Source organism: Schistosoma haematobium, chromosome 2 (genome assembly GCF_000699445.3).
Source record: "Schistosoma haematobium chromosome 2, whole genome shotgun sequence".
NCBI classification, from domain to species: domain Eukaryota; kingdom Metazoa; phylum Platyhelminthes; class Trematoda; order Strigeidida; family Schistosomatidae; genus Schistosoma; species Schistosoma haematobium.
The window spans coordinates 44,198,363-44,217,278 of NC_067197.1; the positions used below are offsets into that span (position 1 = coordinate 44,198,363).

The window sequence follows — 18,916 nt, forward strand, 5'->3', positions numbered from 1 at the left end:
CATGTGTTCCTGATATGTTTGTATTGCCTATACGCTCCATCGTTATTAGTTCGTTTGTATTCCGCCCAACAGTGCCGTTTGCGGCTTAGGAGGCGAAGGGTACGGTTCTTGATTACTGTAGGTGGCTTGAAGCTTTTGGGAACCGTTTGAGGAACTGAATGGTCTGTAGCACATAAGAGCGTGTGCAGTAAGAAGTCCCAATGACCATCCACATCGATTTGAGGGTGAACATCCCAAACCACCTGTTGTAGATAGTCATGTAGAGCTGGCACATTCAGCCGTTTAAAATTTCAACGCAAATTATTGTTGGGATACCTTAGCTTAGTTTTGATGACAAAACTGAAGGCTATGACGGCATGATCGCTTTTTCCCAGGGGAGCCAGGATTGAGAGGTTGTCGACTAGGAATTCTTCGTTAGTGAATACACAGTCTAAGCGCGATGGTGTCTGACTGTTTCTCCAACGAGTTGCCGACCTCACATTTTCATATAAGCCCAAGTCATCGATGAGGTTGAAGAACCGAGCTTCAATTGAGTTGTCGCCTCCAGTGTACGTGTGTTCCGCGAAGTTGACTCTAGGGAGATTAAAGTCCCCTAGAATCAGGATGTGTGTGAAACCGAGACGGATAGAGCGGGATAGTCCTTCCAGCATACGACTATCGTACTCGGTGTCGGCAGTTGGCTTCCTGTAAATGACTCCGACTAGACACCTGGAAGTACTAGACAATCTTACAGAGCACCATATGGATTCCTCAAGATTGTTAAACTCGAGGTTGTGAACCTGGTGCACCTCCAAGCAAGAGCTTATGTATATGGCTACTCCGCCCCCAATTCCTGTTTTTCTGTAGTTGCGGAACAAAGTCATCCCAGGCAATGCTAACTCTTGGTCCGAGAACTGAGAAGATATCCATGTTTCAGATATTCCTATCAGATGGGCCTTATTAGCGTTGCTTAGTTCACGTAGTTCATCCAGTTTGTTTGGTAGACTCGCGGCGTTCATATATAAGCAGTTTATGCTTTCAATTTGGAACGCGTGAGCTTCGTCCTGTTTTTCTGTATGAACCTTATGTGAATGGACAGGTAGCCCACCTATGTGAGGTTTGCCGAGGTGGTAGGCCCTGTCCTTTACACGTTTTTTTATCGTTTAGACAGTCCACAAGTGGAATGGTCAGCTCCAACTTGTCTTTGTTCTTGGTCCTAACTTCGTATGGCCTATCCGGGTGCATGTGGATTCCAGGTGGCAATCGACGTCTATTAGCACGAAATGCTTCCAGAACTGCAGCCGCCATGTGGGAAGATGGGAAGGTTATCTTCATTAGACGGGGTCTAAGATCACCGTCCTTCTTGGCTAGTCTCGTCACATGCTGAGTCAGTATGTGTTTGAGCCTCAAGGACTGTTTGATGAATTTCCATTCCCTGATGTCAGAATTTGATTGAGTAGGGTCTGCATTTTCCGGTATACCTTGGACAATTATGTTTCTTCCGCGGAAAAACTTCTCACGAGATTCTTTAGGGACGTTTCGTATGATACTGCGCTCAGAGTACGGTATGTCGGGCAGTATTCTTACGTTACCATCTGATTTCAGCAAGTGGCTTGCTAGCAAGACGTCCTCTACGTCGGTAGCAGCCTTAAGTGTTACTCGGAGAAGCCTCGGGTGATTTAGATGCTTAGAATCCTTTCCTCGAGTGAGCCGGGTGACCGTCAAAGGCTCTATTCTAGGAAGTTCGAGCTTCTTGTTCAATTCACCCCAGAGCATCCTGTCGTTTTTGTCCTGCAGACTGAGAGGAAGATCAGGCTTGTCAACGAGGTTCATGATAATGAGAGAATCGTCACGAACTGTTGTTAATTTACCAGGTTTCACGATGGGTTCAGGTTTAGTAACTTGTTGTTTGGAGGTCAGTGTGCGTTTATGAATCATGGGCTCTTTATTGACCGGACGAACAGTCTTGGGGGTAGACTGTGCGACTAAATTACCAGTTATTTTCCGTGCAGCAACTCTTGGGTTGCTCGGCTTAGGCGGTGATGTCTGGTTCTTTTGGGCTCTCTTAACGTGGGTCGAATCACATGCAGGGTTTTTGGCAACCACTGTTGTGTTCGGGGACCCTGAGCCGGGAGACCCGAGTTTGCCTAGGGAGTTCAGTACCGTCGACGTAATGATGGTACTGAGCCTCGACACGTCGTCGTTAGTGTGGGTGGATGCTCCATCGATGGAATACCTATCGATATCCCTGTTTTTGAGTCCGTTGCACTCTCTTGTTTGTATATCAGTTTTTTTACTATCGTATTTTAAGTTAACTGACAACTTGTTCCGAAGACTTGTCAGTAGGACAATGATGTTACTCAGCAAGACTACGGAGTCTGTGTTGCACGTGACACACACCCACTTTTGCTCTGATTTGCTGAGTCTGTTGTAAGCAGTTGCTGTCAGATCTGTGCATGCTTCGTGGAACCAACCTTTGCAGTTGTCGCACTGCATGCCAGTTGTGACAGCAAAACGGCATCCCGGACGTTTGCATGAGTTTTTCATGACGGTGTTGAAGCAAATTATGTTATAGATGCTTGCAAGAGCCTAGGACCTTTTAAAAAAAACACTAAAAAGCACACTGAAAACGGACAAAAATGGACAAAACGAGTGATATAAACTGAAACTAGTCTATAGGTGAAAAACAAAAAAAAAACCGAATAGTAAGCTGAGGCAAAACCACAGGTAACTATTAAATATAGTGAAACTCAAAAAAAAAGTAATCTACCGAACGTATAGCTCAGGATAGATTCTTTAGAACTGAAATGGTACTTTTGTTGCGTAAGAACACAGCAAAAGTTTGATAAATGCAAATCACGTTAGGACTAAACTTCCCGTTCGAAAAGCGCGGTCAACTGTCGGTCGAAATATGACCCTAAATATCCAGTTTCAAATATATTCAGGTTCAGATGCATGTACTGAGAACAGAAGGGTTTTTATAATAAGCTTATGCGAATGTATAAACGTCTCTTGAGTGAGACATATAAGAGTGTAGACACCAAAAGTTGATAACTCAGTTTGATAATGTTTATGCGACGTGCATTCTGTTTGTTCTTGGTTTTTGAACTTGCCTATTATGAGTTGTACTGATCTTGTAGGAGAAAAAAGAGAGGATGTGTCAGGCCCAAAATCATTTCTGACAGTTCTTTACATCAAAATTAGATCACCTCTTAATCTGAAGGAGGACCGATTTGAGAGGTCTAGCTTATCAAGCAATCCTGTATAAAGTAAACCATAAAGTTTTGAAATCAGATGGGTATCCGCTCAATTTATTTTTTCCAAGATATCAAACTTTTTCTTTAAACAGGGGATTTCAGCTTGATGACAGTTTTCTAGTTTCGATCCCGCCAGGGGTGTGCACATTGATGAACACGCATATGTTCAACTTCATAGATGTTGACCTTGATGCCAAGAAGTTCCGAAATGAATATTTGAAACTACCCTATAGTCACTTGTGGTCTTAGAGTCTTATCTCACTATTGCCTCTAGATCACTGTTGTAGTGGGTACTGGTGTTATTCAATGCTGTAATTATTTGCTTCTGTAGCCTGGATTTGTATACAAGCACAGTCGGACCTGCTGATAAGGATCATTGGCACTTGAGTCCAGCCAACCAGAACATCCAAGTCGATCTAAAATGTACATGTAGCTGCACCTCTTGTTACTTCTCGCTAAATATTGACATCAGCATAAACTAAACATCACTCTGGAGTTTAATTATACATAGAATATAAAGTAAACGGCTTATAACAGCCTTGCAGTTTTCCACTAAGTACTGGTTTTCACGAGAAACGTTTGAAATTCAGCTTAACTTCCTATTGACAACCCACTAAAAAGTTTCTGATACACTATAGTAGAAATCAAGAAATTTCTCAATTCTCCAGGTTCCAAAGAAGTCTAATATGTGGCACTTAGTCAAGTCACTGACTGATACCCTAGATATTATAGTAACAGCGATAACAACATATCATGCGATGCATCACATGACGTTAAGACTAAACTCATACAGTCCTGTTGACCTTCTGTAATGTGCAGATGAGGCACTGAGAAATTCTCGTTGCGTTGATGAAGAAACCCGTGGCTGTGTCCGTCAATTTGCATTTTGGAACTCCTTGTTATTTGATGCTTCGTTGCGCTCTTGTTCGTTTTCTTTTTAGCTCTTCATGCATTGGTTTCCCTATTTTCTGTGGCGTTTTGAGGGCTCACACTGATGGTTCTATTCACGTCTGATACCGAATCATGGATATCACTCACTAAATCTTCGAGAAACTACAGTTGCTTCGTATAATTTATAGTTTGCTTTTTATTTGAAAAAAGCTTTCAAACAGTGTTCAGCAGCTCAACTGCTTCGACAATTAGCAGAAATCTTGAAGATGCCACAGGGATTCGGAGTTTGACAACGCTTTAACCCAGCAACACCTAATATGAATCGTATCCACCAAGTGAAATAAAAAGATAGAAGCGAGGAGGTTCGAAGATATATTTAATAGGCTATCAATATATCGACGATCATCTGATCTAATCTGGCTAGCGATTGCAGGGGCTGTTGAGCACGGCGTTCCCACTCGTGATCTGGTGCGGAGGCATGACCGAGCGCCTTCAGCTAGGTGAGTCCACCAAAACATGCGGTCAGTATCCAATGTCGAAAACCTACAGAACTATTTATTTTGGGGATTTATTTACAGCTATAGATCACTTCCCCCTAGTGGGTTAGTGATGATCCTAAGACGTGGCCAGCCAGAAGGTTAAACCCATCGAGTTTGTCAGTGGTAAACACTCTTCTGATAACTTGCTAGGTTTAGCATCGTCTGGTCGTCCTTCCTTACTATAAGTGACTATGAAGTACAATATAGTAAAAAAAATCTACAATGAGAAGTTTGGTTCCTCGTAAACCTCATCATTCTTTGTATCGTCTTTTCCAGGATGGCTGGAAAAGAAAATAAGAATATGTAAGTGCATGTCGAAATATACTCGTACGCGCTTTAAGACAAAAAGTGGGCGAATAAAGAGAAAATAAACTAATGTGCATGTGATAGCGTAAAAGCGATTTTTACAAAGTGTTTTTTTTCAAATTTTTGATATACATATTAGCAAAATAATAAATATATGTAGATATAAGCATATCAAAATTGATTTTTTAATATTATATGTAATGCCGTGGAAAAACGAGATGAAGCAAAATGTTAACTGGTGTCTTATGTGCAGTAGTCGTCTAAATGTTCTGGAAATCTTACGCTTTTTCCAGAACGCGTTGTTTTAGGTTTATTTTCAGATTCTGTTGAAGTATCGTCATGCGTGTTGGCTTTTGGACGAGGTATTATAAGTGTAGGAGTCGTGTCATTCGATCGTACCAAAGGAAAATCGACGTGTATAGGATTTCCTTCTAAATACGCTGTTTTGAGGCGATCGATGCTAATGCTATCGTTTGTTCCGCTCTTATCGACTATGTAGTACTAGATCCGCGTTGAAGAACTTTGAAAGGTCCTTGATATGCTGATTCGAAAGGTCGTCGATGCGAGTCTCGACGTACGAATACGTGTGTACTATATTGCAAGTCAGGTTAAACGAAAACATCGGTTGATTGAGGTCGAGTGGAAACAGGTTTAACTGAACGCGTTGCGTTCGTAAGCCTGTTCGTGTAGGAGGTTAGATCCATGCCCATTGAAGAGGATGAAGGATCCATGAATTCCCTTGTAAGTCGAAGTGTCGTTCCATAAACCAGTTTATCTGCAGTGTATCCAATGTCTGCTTTCACTGCATTGCGGATACCTTGTAAAACGAGTGGAGTAGCTTCGGTTCACTGTGAAACGTTTGCAGCTGATAGCGAAGCTTTTAGTTCTACCAACCCATTTGCTTGTGTGTGGTAGGTGGTCTTTCGGAAGCGAGTGATTTCTAAAATTGTGGTGAGGTAACGGAAAAGTTCAGATTCGAACTGACGTCCGCGGTCTGTAGTGGTAGTTGAGGGACAGCTGAAGTTTGCTACCCATCGTTCGACGAAGGCACGGGTCACTGTTTCAGCAGTGATGTCTTTGTTAGGTACTGGCCATCGGGTGAGACGGTCTATGCAGGTTAAGAGATGAGAGTATCCATTTGGATCTGGTAAAGCTCCTGCCAGATGAACTTGGTCGAAACGAGCATCAGGAGTTTTAAATGAGCGTAAGGGATAATTGTTGTGTCTGATGACCCTAGATTTTTGGCAGCTTACACAGGGGTGTGCCGACTCCTTCACGTCTTTAATAGTACCAGGCCAGCAAAACCGTTCTGCTATAGGATTGATTGTTGCACGAACACCTGGATAAGAAAGTTTGTGCAACGTATTAAAGACGTTGCGTCGATAACGTTTTGGCACGATTGGGCGATCCCTTACCTGTTCCCATTTATTTGATGAGTGGCTTGAGTGTTGTAGACGACAACTCGTGCTGAAGATCAATGTCTTCTTTTTGAAGCTGGGAGAGTTTAAGAAGGTCGATTCCTTGGAAACTGTTCAAGGAAGTTATTCGAGGCAAGGCGTCTGCAACTACATTGTTTGCTCCAGAAATGCGTTGAATGTATGAAGGTGAATTCACGGCCTTGAAAATGCCATACAGCACAATACATAGCAAGGAGTTCTCTACCGAATGTGTTGTACCTCGACTCACTGTCTAGAAACCTTCTAGAGAAAAATGCCAAAGGTTGCCAGGATTTGTTAACCCATTGTTGTAAAACTCCTCCGATTGCTGAGTCAGATGCGTCTACTGCAATACTAATGGGTGCTTCAGTGTCCTAATGAGCAAGCATTGTTGCCTGAGCGATAAGTTCCATAATTTTGGAGGATGATTTTCGTGCGGTGTCGTCCAATTTAATGGATTTCGCATTTCCACGAAGTTCGCCAGTAAGGGGTTACATAAGTAACGCGCATTTCGGTGTGGACCGTCTATAGAAACTTACAAGGCCGTTAAACATGCGTAATTTCTTGATGGTGTTGGGTTCTGGGTAAACCAGAATGGCCGCCACTTTGGTTCTAAGGGATCGAATGCTTTGAGCATCCATAGTGTGTCCTAGGAAGTCTAATGAGCCAGTTTCGATCTGGCACTTCTGAATGTTTACAGTAATGCCATGTTTTTGTAGTCGTTCGAAAACAAGATACAGATGCTTGGGATGTGATTCCGGACTGGCTATTAGACAGTCGTCAACATACGCGTGTACGAAGATGAGACCTCGAAAGACATCGTCTATGAAGCTTTGGAAGGGTCGTGCATCGCCTCTTAGACCGAAAGGCATTCGCAAAAATTCGTAGATTCCGAAGGGAGTTATCATAGCTGTTTTCGGAATATCGTCAGTAGCCATAGGGATCTGGTTATACGCTTTAACCAAGTCGATTTTCGAAAAGACAGTTTTACCTCTCAAAGTAGCTGTCGAATCGTGAATGTGAGACAACGGGTAACGATCGTGAATGGTTTTCGCATTCCTTAGGTTTTCGGAAGTCAGTCGGCGCGCTTTCGAGAATACAGGAGGTCCTGTGGTCGTGATGTGATGTGTAACATTACTGGTTACACATGGTAATTTCGGTCGAGTTTGGTGTATCCCAGGATGTTTATCGAGTAGTGGTTGATAAAATGGGTCCATCGGATGCCTAATCTTGACTAGAAATAATCTGCAACCAGAAAAAGAAGTTACGACGTACATATCCAACAATTATAACCTTTTTCTAAAATACAAATTAATGCAACCAGTACGAAAACGCTAAATAATAAAGTTAATTACAGGGAAAAAAATAAACACACACGTGCTGAACAGTAACAGGGACACAATAAAATGTAATAGTAAAAGTGGTACAGTTTCACGACTTTCAGTTAAATAAGAAGGTTCAGAATGATAACTAGTCTTAGATTTAATGAAACTTCAGTAGTACAGGGTAAACTAAAATATTACTAGTTGATTAACGCTTATTGAGCAAAATTAATAATAGGGGTCAGATTAAAGTTTTTCAAGTGTAGAATAGTAAACCATCTAGTCTATTTCTAAAGCTGTCTGATGAACGAGTTGAGATTACACTGTTTCACAGTTCATTCAAGGTAGAACTGACCCAAAATGAGAAAAAGTAAGTTTATAAAGTCTTCGATTTGCTGATTGTCTTGGTTTATATGATAATAACCAAGAGTTCATCTAAGGTCTTTTTCTTCAACTGTCACCGATTTTATGAGCAAAGCCCTATGGAATTTTACTTTGAATATTGGTCGTTGTTAACTCAATCCATTCTTATGACTGACTGGAGTATTGGCGATGATTGTGAATAAAACAACTACAATTTTTTGGGGAATATTCACTGAAATATCACCATTTTTCAAACCTGTTTTAGCCTTCAGATCTCGAGTTATTGAAAAGTACTATAAATTAATCTCCCTTCGATTTACTATCGTCCAAGATTAATTAATAGCAATTAATCACCCACATTTTTCAGACATTACCTTTGTCAAGCAGTATAAATTCAATGATCGACTGTAAAGTTTTATGAATCGTGTTTCTTTCACACAATTAATAACAAGTGAAATAGAGAAGCCAGGATATGCATAGAATGTTCCTAAGACAAACAAAACATGCTCCTACGTCTTTAGAGAATAAATTGAAAGTCTCATAGTGTATTGACTAATAACTCCTGAAGAAAAATAGTTTCGTAAGGATTCCACATTAATGACGACTTTTGTTTTAATGAACACTATTGCCTGAAATATCTCGACTAAACACTCCCACAAGATTACAGCTCGAAATGTGATCTCTGAATTGGTTGTAACATCTAACTTTTAGAAAATATGCTACTCATAAGTAGTTAAAATCTTACCTAGAAATTGTTTTGTGATTTCTTATTACTTTAACACTTCGTTAATACTGTACTATCGATGGTTGACGAAAAAGGAACATCTGTGTGAATTGTAGCATTATAGATTACTTGCTTACTTCCATATTTTTTTACTTTACTTACTCCTTTTACCTTTCTTGGAGGAGCATAGGACACTCATCAGCGCTCTCCATCAAACCCTGTCCTCAGCAATCCTTTCCAGTTTCTGTTCATCCTTTTCATATGTGCTTCCAATTCTCGGTTCAGTGTGTTCTTCGACCTTCCGCTTTTCCGTCTCCCATCAGGATTCAAAATGAGAGCTTGCCTGGTGATGCAGTTTGGTGATTTTCGTAATTTATTTCCTATCCACTTCTAGTGTCTTTTCTTAATTTCCTCTTCATTTGGAAGCTGGTTTCTTCTCTCCCACAGTAGGCTGTTGCTGATGGTACCCGGTCAACGGATATTGAGTATCTTACGTAAACAATTGTATATAAATACTTGTAACTTTTTGATGCTGGTTGTGGTAGTTCTTCATATTTAAGCTCCGCACAGTTGGGCTGTCTTGACGTTCTTAATTCCTTATGATACCTTCCAAAATAATTTACTATGTATCTCATAGTCTTGTCTGACTGAATATTACATAGTTATACTGTCTTCACAGGTAAGGTTCACCAATATTAATAATACCATCAAACCTGTTCTTAGTTACTGATATTAGTTTTGTTTTTCTTATTTATTTAACATGTGCTTACGGTCATTTTGCGTCATGTTACTTGGTCCAAGATATGTATCAATCCTCATTCACTTACATTTCTGAAAGTCACTTACCTTTTGTGAGGTCTAGAAGTAGGAGGACCAAAAATCAAATCGATGGGAGATGCAACCAAAACAAAGAACCAATCACCATCGAGGTGAACAGGACAAGCTGTGAAATTCGAGCACTTCAATTCTATCTAAAGTTTTTACTAATGATATCGTTCAGAAGAACGATGAAAGCTCCACGACCAAACCATCCATCTCAGAGAACAAAACCCCATCAAAGTATTTTGTTCTATATGCAAAGTAGTTGCAACATCATGCTTCTGCTTCATTCACAGTGTTGACAGAGATTTGAATGTACGATTTAAATGATTTTTGCTAGACAGTAAGAGTTATTTATATATTTAATAATTGAACATGTACCTTTAGTTACCCGTTTGTAACCACCAAAACTATGCACTTAATGTGTACTTTGTGAATAAACTGGCTTACAAATATTACGTTGTTTTGACGGATTTGATTGATTTAGAATATGCAAACATACAGATAAATGTCTAATTCACTAAGGCTATTTCACTCGGATGACTAAATTATCCTTACTAGACTATGCCAATGACTTAAAGTCGTTCATTAACATAGGGAGGCCGAGGCAAAACCAGTTGTCTGGTGTAAGATCACCACAAAGATATTGGATATTGGGATCACTTTGTGTATTTCAGTAAACCACTACGTTAGTTACATTATTCTAAACTTAATTGTATATGTCCGGTAAATAATATCGATAATAAGAAAACTTTCTTCGATTAGTCGTCTGTGTTTCTTGTTTGGAATTGCAAGTGATCTTACCCATCAACAATCATAGAATAATGAACATAGTTCCTCTCTCACAGCCTATTGTGGAAGTGGACAAACCATATTCCAACTGAAGAGGAAATTAAGAAAAGACACTAGAAGTGGATAGGACATACATTATGGAAATCAAGAACTGCATCATGAGGCACGCGCTTACTTGAAATCCTGAATGCAAGAAAGCAAAGAAAAGAGGAAGGCCGAAGGACACACTGAGTAGGGAATTGAAAGTAGACATAAAAAGGATGAATAGCAACTTGAAGTAACTCGGAAGAATTGCTCAGGACAAAGATGAAAGGTGAATGCTAATGGTCGATCAATGCTTCTCCATGAGGAGTAACGGCCGTAAGTAAGTAAGCAAACACGTAATTTCAATGTCTAAATACTATATTTAGTTTCAAGTCATTTTTTTGTTTTTATATCCACAAACGGATTTAAACGTGAGCAGAATACGAAGTAAATAAGCAAACTTTCGTCGGATCAAACTATTGTTAACCGTTTCAATTAAATACTACAACTGTACAACCAGTGTATGTAACTAAGATAAACTAACACTATATATATATGTAGATACTCTCTTCCGTTACACCAAGATATGCATAATGTGAAACTTCTACACACCCTTTATAGATGTACAAATCGATTGAAGAGATTTCAAAATTGAGAAATGTGACTGACTCATTTAAAAGACCCACCCATTATTTGGCTTAATTTATTTAATTCCTAAGTAGAAGTCAAGTAATCCTAAGTGTTTACTTAAATAAAGTAGTCAGTTACAAATTTATTTATTTATTTTATTCTAACACATAGATATTGGTACAAGGAGGCACCAAATACATGTGCGCCACACAAATCTCATTTGATATGTGTGAGGGCTGTGATACTGTCCGGGTGCCCAGACCGAAGCAGGTGGTTTTCTTAGGGGGCCACTCCCCGAGCATTCGACCTGAAGGTCTGATCCACAAGGCAGTGGAGCAACATCAGGAGATGCAGTCCCATGGAAGCCGGTGACCAACAATCGGTTCATACGCCATTTGTTCCTTCAGGATACTGGAGCCCATGTACACGATTGGTTTGGAATCACGGTTTTCCAACTCCCCTAGGTGAACTCTCCATGTCCACCAACCCGGTTAAGGCGCCGGACATTCGCTTTTCGTCCTCTCAACTTCGTAAACAACAGCCCCGCAACGAGAAGGCAGTGAGTAGGACTTCTTTTGCAGAGGCTGTATACGCGTGGCCATTTGAGAGCATTTGGATAGGGAGAGCGGACTCTCCCCACTCTCGACCGTACCAAGGCATTTGGGGGCAGTCAGTTACATAATATTCAAATTAGTCAACAATCAACATGTAGTGAACGAGAACACCAATGTAGACAATCAAATATACTTGAGTATAAGGTGACAGAATCTCTTAGTAAAGTCTGAAATCATGATGTATATGTTATTGTCACGTAGACGTGGGGTTACATGATTGATGTTGAAAAGGGTTTTGTGGAGAATCTAATCATTTAATGGTTGAATTCATGAGTTAATTAAAGCTACACCAAATCATAGACCAGTGAAGTTCAACCAGGACTGTTGTAAAATAGTAACTCATTGAAAATAATGGTGGAAGGTGATGCAATTTCGTGAATTATTTGAAGTTAAACATTAACACCACTGAATACCGGCTCAGTGGTCTAGAGGTTGAGTGTTCACTCACGAGATTGATAAGTCCTAGCTTCGAATCTCACAAGGCGGAACCATGGATGTACACTATTGGGGAGTTCTATACTAGGATTAAACGGTCGTCCAGTGATACCAGGTTCTTCCATGATGGTCTAGTTGACTTTTATAAAGTAAACTGTTGATACATCAGTCTATCCTTCAAGTGTACGTAATACGTACGATTCATGTTATGAATGTCCTATAACCAGTATTCTGTTATTACCTAACACTTAACAATTAGCTACAATGTTTCACTTGTTTAACATAAGTTATTCTTAGTTGTTTTTAAACGACTTATATATATATTCCATTTAAATGTACCACAAAACTCAGCATTTCGATGTAAATACACATTAGGTAACTATATAAATATGTGGTACAGTGAGATTTATTGTTCAAAGTTCAATCAATGAACTAAGTGATTATTATCAGAATGGGGGGGGTGAATATTGTACTTAATTTGATAGTTGAATTCATGATTCAATTACAACTAGACCACCATGAGAAACCTAGAAGCAATGGACGGCGATTTCGTCGTAGTATGGGACTGGTGAACAATGTGCAACTACGATCTCGTATGCAAGACTAGAATCCAGGAACTTCAGTCTTCAAGATATAACTTAATAGTTGTACTATTTAACATTCACCTTAAAAGTAACTAGTTTAAACCATGATTTATCTATTTAATTTGATTAGTCAGATTTCATTATTAGCCTTTATACTATAAAGTAAGATTTATTGTAGATTTTGTGGCGTAATTTCAAGTCGCTCAAAGTAATCGAAACAAAAACCTGCAGGTCACCATTCATCATCAACAAAATAACACTAGTTATTTTGAGTGAAATAATGAATTTTTTTGAGTTCTGTGTATGGGATCTTGGACGCTCACTGCTGAGGAGTCCAATACTAGGACGAAACGGTCGTCCAGTGCTTCGAGGTTTTCAATCATAGTTCAACATTAGATGGTTTATGGACACGATCGAAAATTCTACATACTTCTCATAGTCCATGAATAGGGAGAACGGATAAAAGATAATTCTAGATTTGAGATTTTTCCTAAAATTGTGGTGTGTGCTACTGATGTCGACAGATATAAGTAATATGTATCATCAATCGAAAGTGAAATACATGGCAGCAGAAGGTTAGGAAGTTTGAAGAAAAGACAACAACAACAACAACAGAGAATGATTGATGTGGAAATGAAGGAACAATGAAGTTTGAGATGATTGATTAACATTTTGCAAATGAAGTATTTACTGTAGAGTTCTCAGATTTTACTAAGATGTTCTGTAAGGTACAGGTATTTATATATAGTTGTCTACACAAGATACTCAAGATTCATTGGCCGGATACAATCTGCAGCAGTCTACTGCGGGAGTGAAAAAATCACCTTCCGAATGAAGAGAAAATTAGGAAAAGACGATGGAAATGGATAGGGCATACATTACGGAAATCACCAAACTGCATCACAAGGCAAGCGCTAACTTGGAATCCTAAAGGGAAGCGGAAAAGAGGAAGACCAAAGAACACATTACTTTGGGAAATAGAAGCATATATGAAAAGGATGAATAACAACTGGAAGGAGCTTAAAAGGATTGCTCAGGACAGGGTTGTATGAAGAACACTGGTGGGTATCCTATGCTCCTTCACGAGAAGTAACAGGCGTAAGTAAGCAAGTAATTTCTGTAAGTTTGGTGTTCAAATACACACGATTATCTCCACTTGTATTCTCGCTCACTACAGTATGACATACTAAGATTTATTTTACCGATGAATGTCAGAATTCAAAATTTGTTTAATAATGAAAACTACTGATTATTTATCATTGTGACTTATGGAGACTTGTTTAAGTTACTTTACTAAACTAATTTCAGTTATGTTCGTCTTATTATAAGGTTTGTTGTTCAATAAAAACTAATATCCCAACCACGTATCAAGCCCATGGAACCTAGTGATCTTATGAGGTACTTGGGATCCCTAGATCAATGAGTTAAGATCCACTGATTTATATTCTGAACTTTGGTCAAGTTGCGATATCGCAACATTTAACATCACTGACTTTATCTATCATGGCTTCTAAATGGCATATAAGGAAATCCATCACAAAACTATTCACCAGTATGCTCATATCTGTCATTAGAATTTAAGTAGGTTGTTAAATAGGAAGTCCGTTTTTATAAAACTACCAGAAGGTTTCTGAATTTCATCATGATGATGGATGTGTATTTCTTATAGAATCGGTTGACACTAAAAGGCTAGACAAACATAACATTGGTCGTTACTGATCAGTGATCAATCAGTCGCAAATATCTCAGTTCTACTGCAAGCAAATCACTGTCCGAATAAGTCAATAGTAATACTACAGATTGCAAAACTAGGTGGTGTGGGCGTTAACCCCATTGGAAGTTTAAGTTCTATGGAGATTACAGATACGTCATGGTCACTATTGCGAACCACCACAAGCCTGTGTTCCCAACCAATTGCTTCCGGACATATAAAATCTCAATTAGGTGGCTGTATTCGAAGAATTATAAGCATAATCTCAACACAGCTTTGATCAAAGAATTCGACTTTTACGCCAGTTGCTTTTAAAGAAACTGAAACTCGTTAAATCTTTTTTTAATAATCGAGATCTTGAGTCAATTGAAGCTAGATCACCATGGAAAGCCTGGAAGAACTGAACGACCGTTTCATCCTATTGTGGGACTCCTCAGTAGTGCGCATCCACTATTCCGCCTCGCGAGATTCGAATCCCAAACATATGAGTCTCGTGCGTGAACCCTTAACCTCTAGACAACTGAGCTGGTATCCAATGATGTTAATGTCTAACTTCAACCAATTTACGAAATTGAGCGAAACATCCAAAATCATTTTCAGTGACTTACTATATTACAAATGACATGGATGATAAATGTGATTTTTCGTCTGTAAATATAAATTAACAAATTTTATTCACAATTATCACACTGTTTAGTGTTTATGGCATAACCACCCAACGTAATAACTCCGTTTGGCGTCCCTCCAGGGGCTGCTGCCAGTCCCAAGCCCGGATAAAGGAGGAGGGTAGAAAACTAACTCGCTATAAAATCGTCAACCAGAAGAAATTATTCAAACCTTTTAAACTCTGCCCTGGGAGTCAGAATGTTTTCATTTAGAAGATTTATGGCGCCTCATGATGAAAGCCGAGGTCCTTCGGAAGTCACGAGGCCGATGCTCCTCCTGACAACCCGAGCAACCATTTATTTAGGTAAACGGAATGCTCGTGCAATGTGGGAGACCGGGAGAGTCTTCTAAATTGCTGCAGAAATGAGGAGATACAACCTAGAGGTGCTTGGGATCAGTGAAACACATTAGACGGAAGTCGGACAACAACGACTAGCTTCAGGGGAGCTTCTGTTATACTCCGGCCATGAAGAAAAAAATGCCTCACATACACAGGGAGTTGCATTGATGCTGTCCAAGCAGGCACAAAATGCACTTATAGGATGGGAATCTCATGGACCGAGAATCATCAAAGCCTCCTTCAAAACAAAGAAAGAGGGCATTACAATGAACGTCATCCAATGCTATGTGCCTACCAACGACCACAATGAAGACGCTAAAGACCAATTCTACGATAGGCTTCAGTCAATCGTCTAGAAGTGCCCAAAAAAGAACTTGACAATTCTGATGGGAGGCCTAAATGCCAAGGTTGGATTGGACAACACTGGATATGAAGACATCATGGGACGACACGGACTGGGAGAAAGGAACGAAAATGGTGAGAGATTCTCAAACCTATGTGCCTTCAATAAACTGGTTACAGATGGCACCATATTTCCACGTAAGCGCATTCACAAAATCACATGGACTTCACCGGATCACACTACGCAGAAGCAAATCGACCATATCTGCATCAACAAGAAATTCAGGAGGACGATGGAGGACGTGAGAACCAAGAGAGGAGCTGATATAGCCTCAGATCATCACTTGCTGGTCGCCAAGATGAAATTGGAACTCAAGAAGCATTGGAGAACGGAGCGGACAATATCACAAAAGTTCAATACGGCTTTTCTTCGGGATACTGACAAACTCAGCAAATTCAAGATAGTTCTCAGCAATAAGTTCCAGGCCTTTCATGATCTACTCAATATAGAAGAAACTACTATGGAGAGCAACTAGAAGATAATCAAAGGGGCAATAAATTCAACATCTCATGAGGTTCTGGGCCACAAGAAGCACCACCACAAGGAATGGATCACTGTTGATACACTGGATCAAATTCAAGAAAGGAGGAACAAGAAGGTAGCAATCAATACCAGCCGAACAAGAGCAGAGAAAGCCAAGGCACAAGTTGAATACACAGAAGTAAACAAGCAAGTGAAGAGGAGCATCAGGACTGACAAACGTGTGGTGAGGATTATAAATGACAGGTAGTAACTAACTAACGAGGTACTTAAATTTTTGTAAACTATTTCTGAAGGGGTTCACTTGAAGATGTTCTGTCTCATTATATTAAGTTATGAGGTATTATTATAGTGAACGAGAATACAAGTGTAGACAGTCGGATGTATTTCAATACCACAGTTACAAAATCTCTTTGTAAAATCCGAGAACCATACAGCAAAGTGTTAATCAATCATCTCATACTTCATTGTTCCTTCATTTCTACAGCATTTACTCTTTGTTCTCGTTATCTTTTCTTCAATCTTCTTAACCTTCTGCTGTTAGGTATCTCACTTTCTATTGATGATACATACATACATACATACTACTACCACTACTACTACTTATATCTGTCGATATCAGTAGCACACACCACACCATAGCATATTATGTTGAATTTAAGTAAGATACCTTGATTGAAATATCAATCATCAGTGAATCAATGTATATGACTAATGTGAGTTGATAATGGTATTCTTAATGATAAATGAATTATTTCTCAGTTCACTAATCATTTAGTTATTTGTTAATTAAATTACTCTTTCAATGCATTTAATTGAACTAGATTTAATGAACTGAAAGGCAGATATCGAGGTCAATTTACATATTAGATTTTCATCCAGTATGTATTAAACTGTTGATATATTAACTTTATGTACAATGAAAAGGGGACATTCTTCAGCCTTTTGATCTAGAGGCTTACTCCACAATACAATGTAACAACGATAGACGATGGAGTCTTCTGGTGGCTGATTACCAATAATATGTTCATATGCCGTTTATTCCCCCCAGAATCCTACAGCACATTTGATCGACTGATTTGGAACTGGGAGTTTTCAGCTCAAAGGATTGCCCGGGACAGGGTTGGATGGCGAGTGCTGGTGGACGTCCTATGCTCCTCCACGAGAAGTTTCCAGCTCCTGTAGATGGATTCTTCGTATCCAACAACATGATTTGAGCGCCGGACATTTGCTTTTCGTTCTTTTAATTATTGATTAACATCGTGAAAAACACAAGTATATATTTTCTAGTTTATGGAGTTAAAAATCAATTATCCATGAAGGAAACTATTCATTGAACCAATATTTCTTATTTTATACATAAATCGGTATATTCTGTTCAATTATAATTCCATAGATGCATTTAATCAGCACTGAGAACTGGATATAAGTTCGAATCTCACAAAGGCAATCAGTTCACTTAAGATTGAAGATACGTTTTGTTATAGCGAATCAACTAGTAAGTGATCTAATTCCAACGTATCCCATTGATAGCCTCCAACCACTCAAGAAGACGTATATATATATATATACGCATGTAGATGGATAGACAATATAATATTTCACTAGTTTAAATCATGAGTCAGTTGAAGCTAGACCACCATTTAAAACCTGGAAGCACTGAAATGTAAGATCGAAGGTCTTGGATTCGGATCCTGTGAATGGGATCGTGGATGCTCACTGCTGAAGAGTTCCATACTAGGACGAAACGGCTGTCTAGTGCTTCCAGGTTTTCCATGGTGGTCTAGCTTCAATTGACTCATGATTTCAGCTAGTAGAATTTATAAAATCTCCATAAAACTCCTTCTGATAATATAATATTTCATCAAACCAGTATCACTATGAGTTACTTGTTTTTAATAAATGTTAATCAATAGTAATAAAAATGAGTATTACAGTACAAAAAATAATCTAGGTAAAAGGATCTTGTGGATGTTTGCTTATTTTGTAAGTTACATTCTTCACATATTGATCTCAGCCAGAATAATACTGAAGATCAAGAATCAATGGATTGCTGTTTGTTGTTAATACCCATGTCGTCGCTAGAGATCGAACCCAGGACCATAGTGTCTCACATTAAACAATTAGCCATTAATATGACTTGTTTAGAGTTGATTGGTATAATTTTAAGTTCAACCCATTTATGATATATTACAACAAACATTCACTTTTGCTGGCAATGACTGTTTTAATTTCAACATATTTAAAATCTATCAATCATGAGTTTCCACTAGAAGGTCATGAATATCTTGAGATTCAATCATGGACAAAGAATACCAATAAACAGTCATTAATCCTTTACATCATCATCAATGGCGTCATTTGTACAAATACGATCGAGTCTGTTGAAAAGACACTTTATCAAATCACGTTTGTATTGCACAGGGCAATAACTATAATAACTAAGATATTGACCTGTCCACGTTGGTTTTCTAAAAATAGATAGCTTGACTGAGCCATCTTCTCGTCTAATCCTTTCTCTTCATCCAATCATTTATTTCATGTAAGTTTTACAAATCATTAAACTGAATATTTTATCAGTATGAGGTTGTAGAGATGATT

The 18,916-nt window shown here is 39.0% G+C and overlaps 2 protein-coding genes across 2 annotated transcripts in view; one reads left to right on the plus strand and one right to left on the minus strand.

The window, feature by feature from the left end:
• Positions 1 to 3,416: 3,416 nt before the first annotated feature.
• On the minus strand, positions 3,417 to 9,950 carry TY3BG_2 (Transposon Ty3-G Gag-Pol polyprotein). Its single transcript, XM_051208133.1, has 3 exons — positions 8,955 to 9,950; positions 8,839 to 8,918; positions 3,417 to 8,797 (listed from the first exon to the last, which is right to left on the minus strand). The coding sequence occupies exon 3, from the start codon at positions 7,683 to 7,685 to the stop codon at positions 6,900 to 6,902; it is 786 nt and encodes a 261-aa protein (XP_051068523.1). The 5' UTR covers positions 7,686 to 8,797; positions 8,839 to 8,918; positions 8,955 to 9,950; the 3' UTR covers positions 3,417 to 6,899.
• Positions 9,951 to 10,134: 184 nt separating this feature from the next.
• Positions 10,135 to 18,916, plus strand: part of CCDC39_1 (Coiled-coil domain-containing protein 39) — a 62,038-nt gene continuing 53,256 nt past the window's right edge. Inside the window, exons 1-2 of the mRNA XM_051215314.1 lie at positions 10,135 to 10,796; positions 17,140 to 17,813. The gene's annotated coding sequence lies outside the window, so the exon portion shown is untranslated. The remainder of the gene's footprint in view (positions 10,797 to 17,139; positions 17,814 to 18,916) is intronic.

Bases quoted from the DNA above. Each gene is read 5' to 3' on its own strand.
- TY3BG_2 (XM_051208133.1), bottom strand. From the start codon at position 7,685: ATGTACGTCGTAACTTCTTTTTCTGGTTGCAGATTATTTCTAGTCAAG.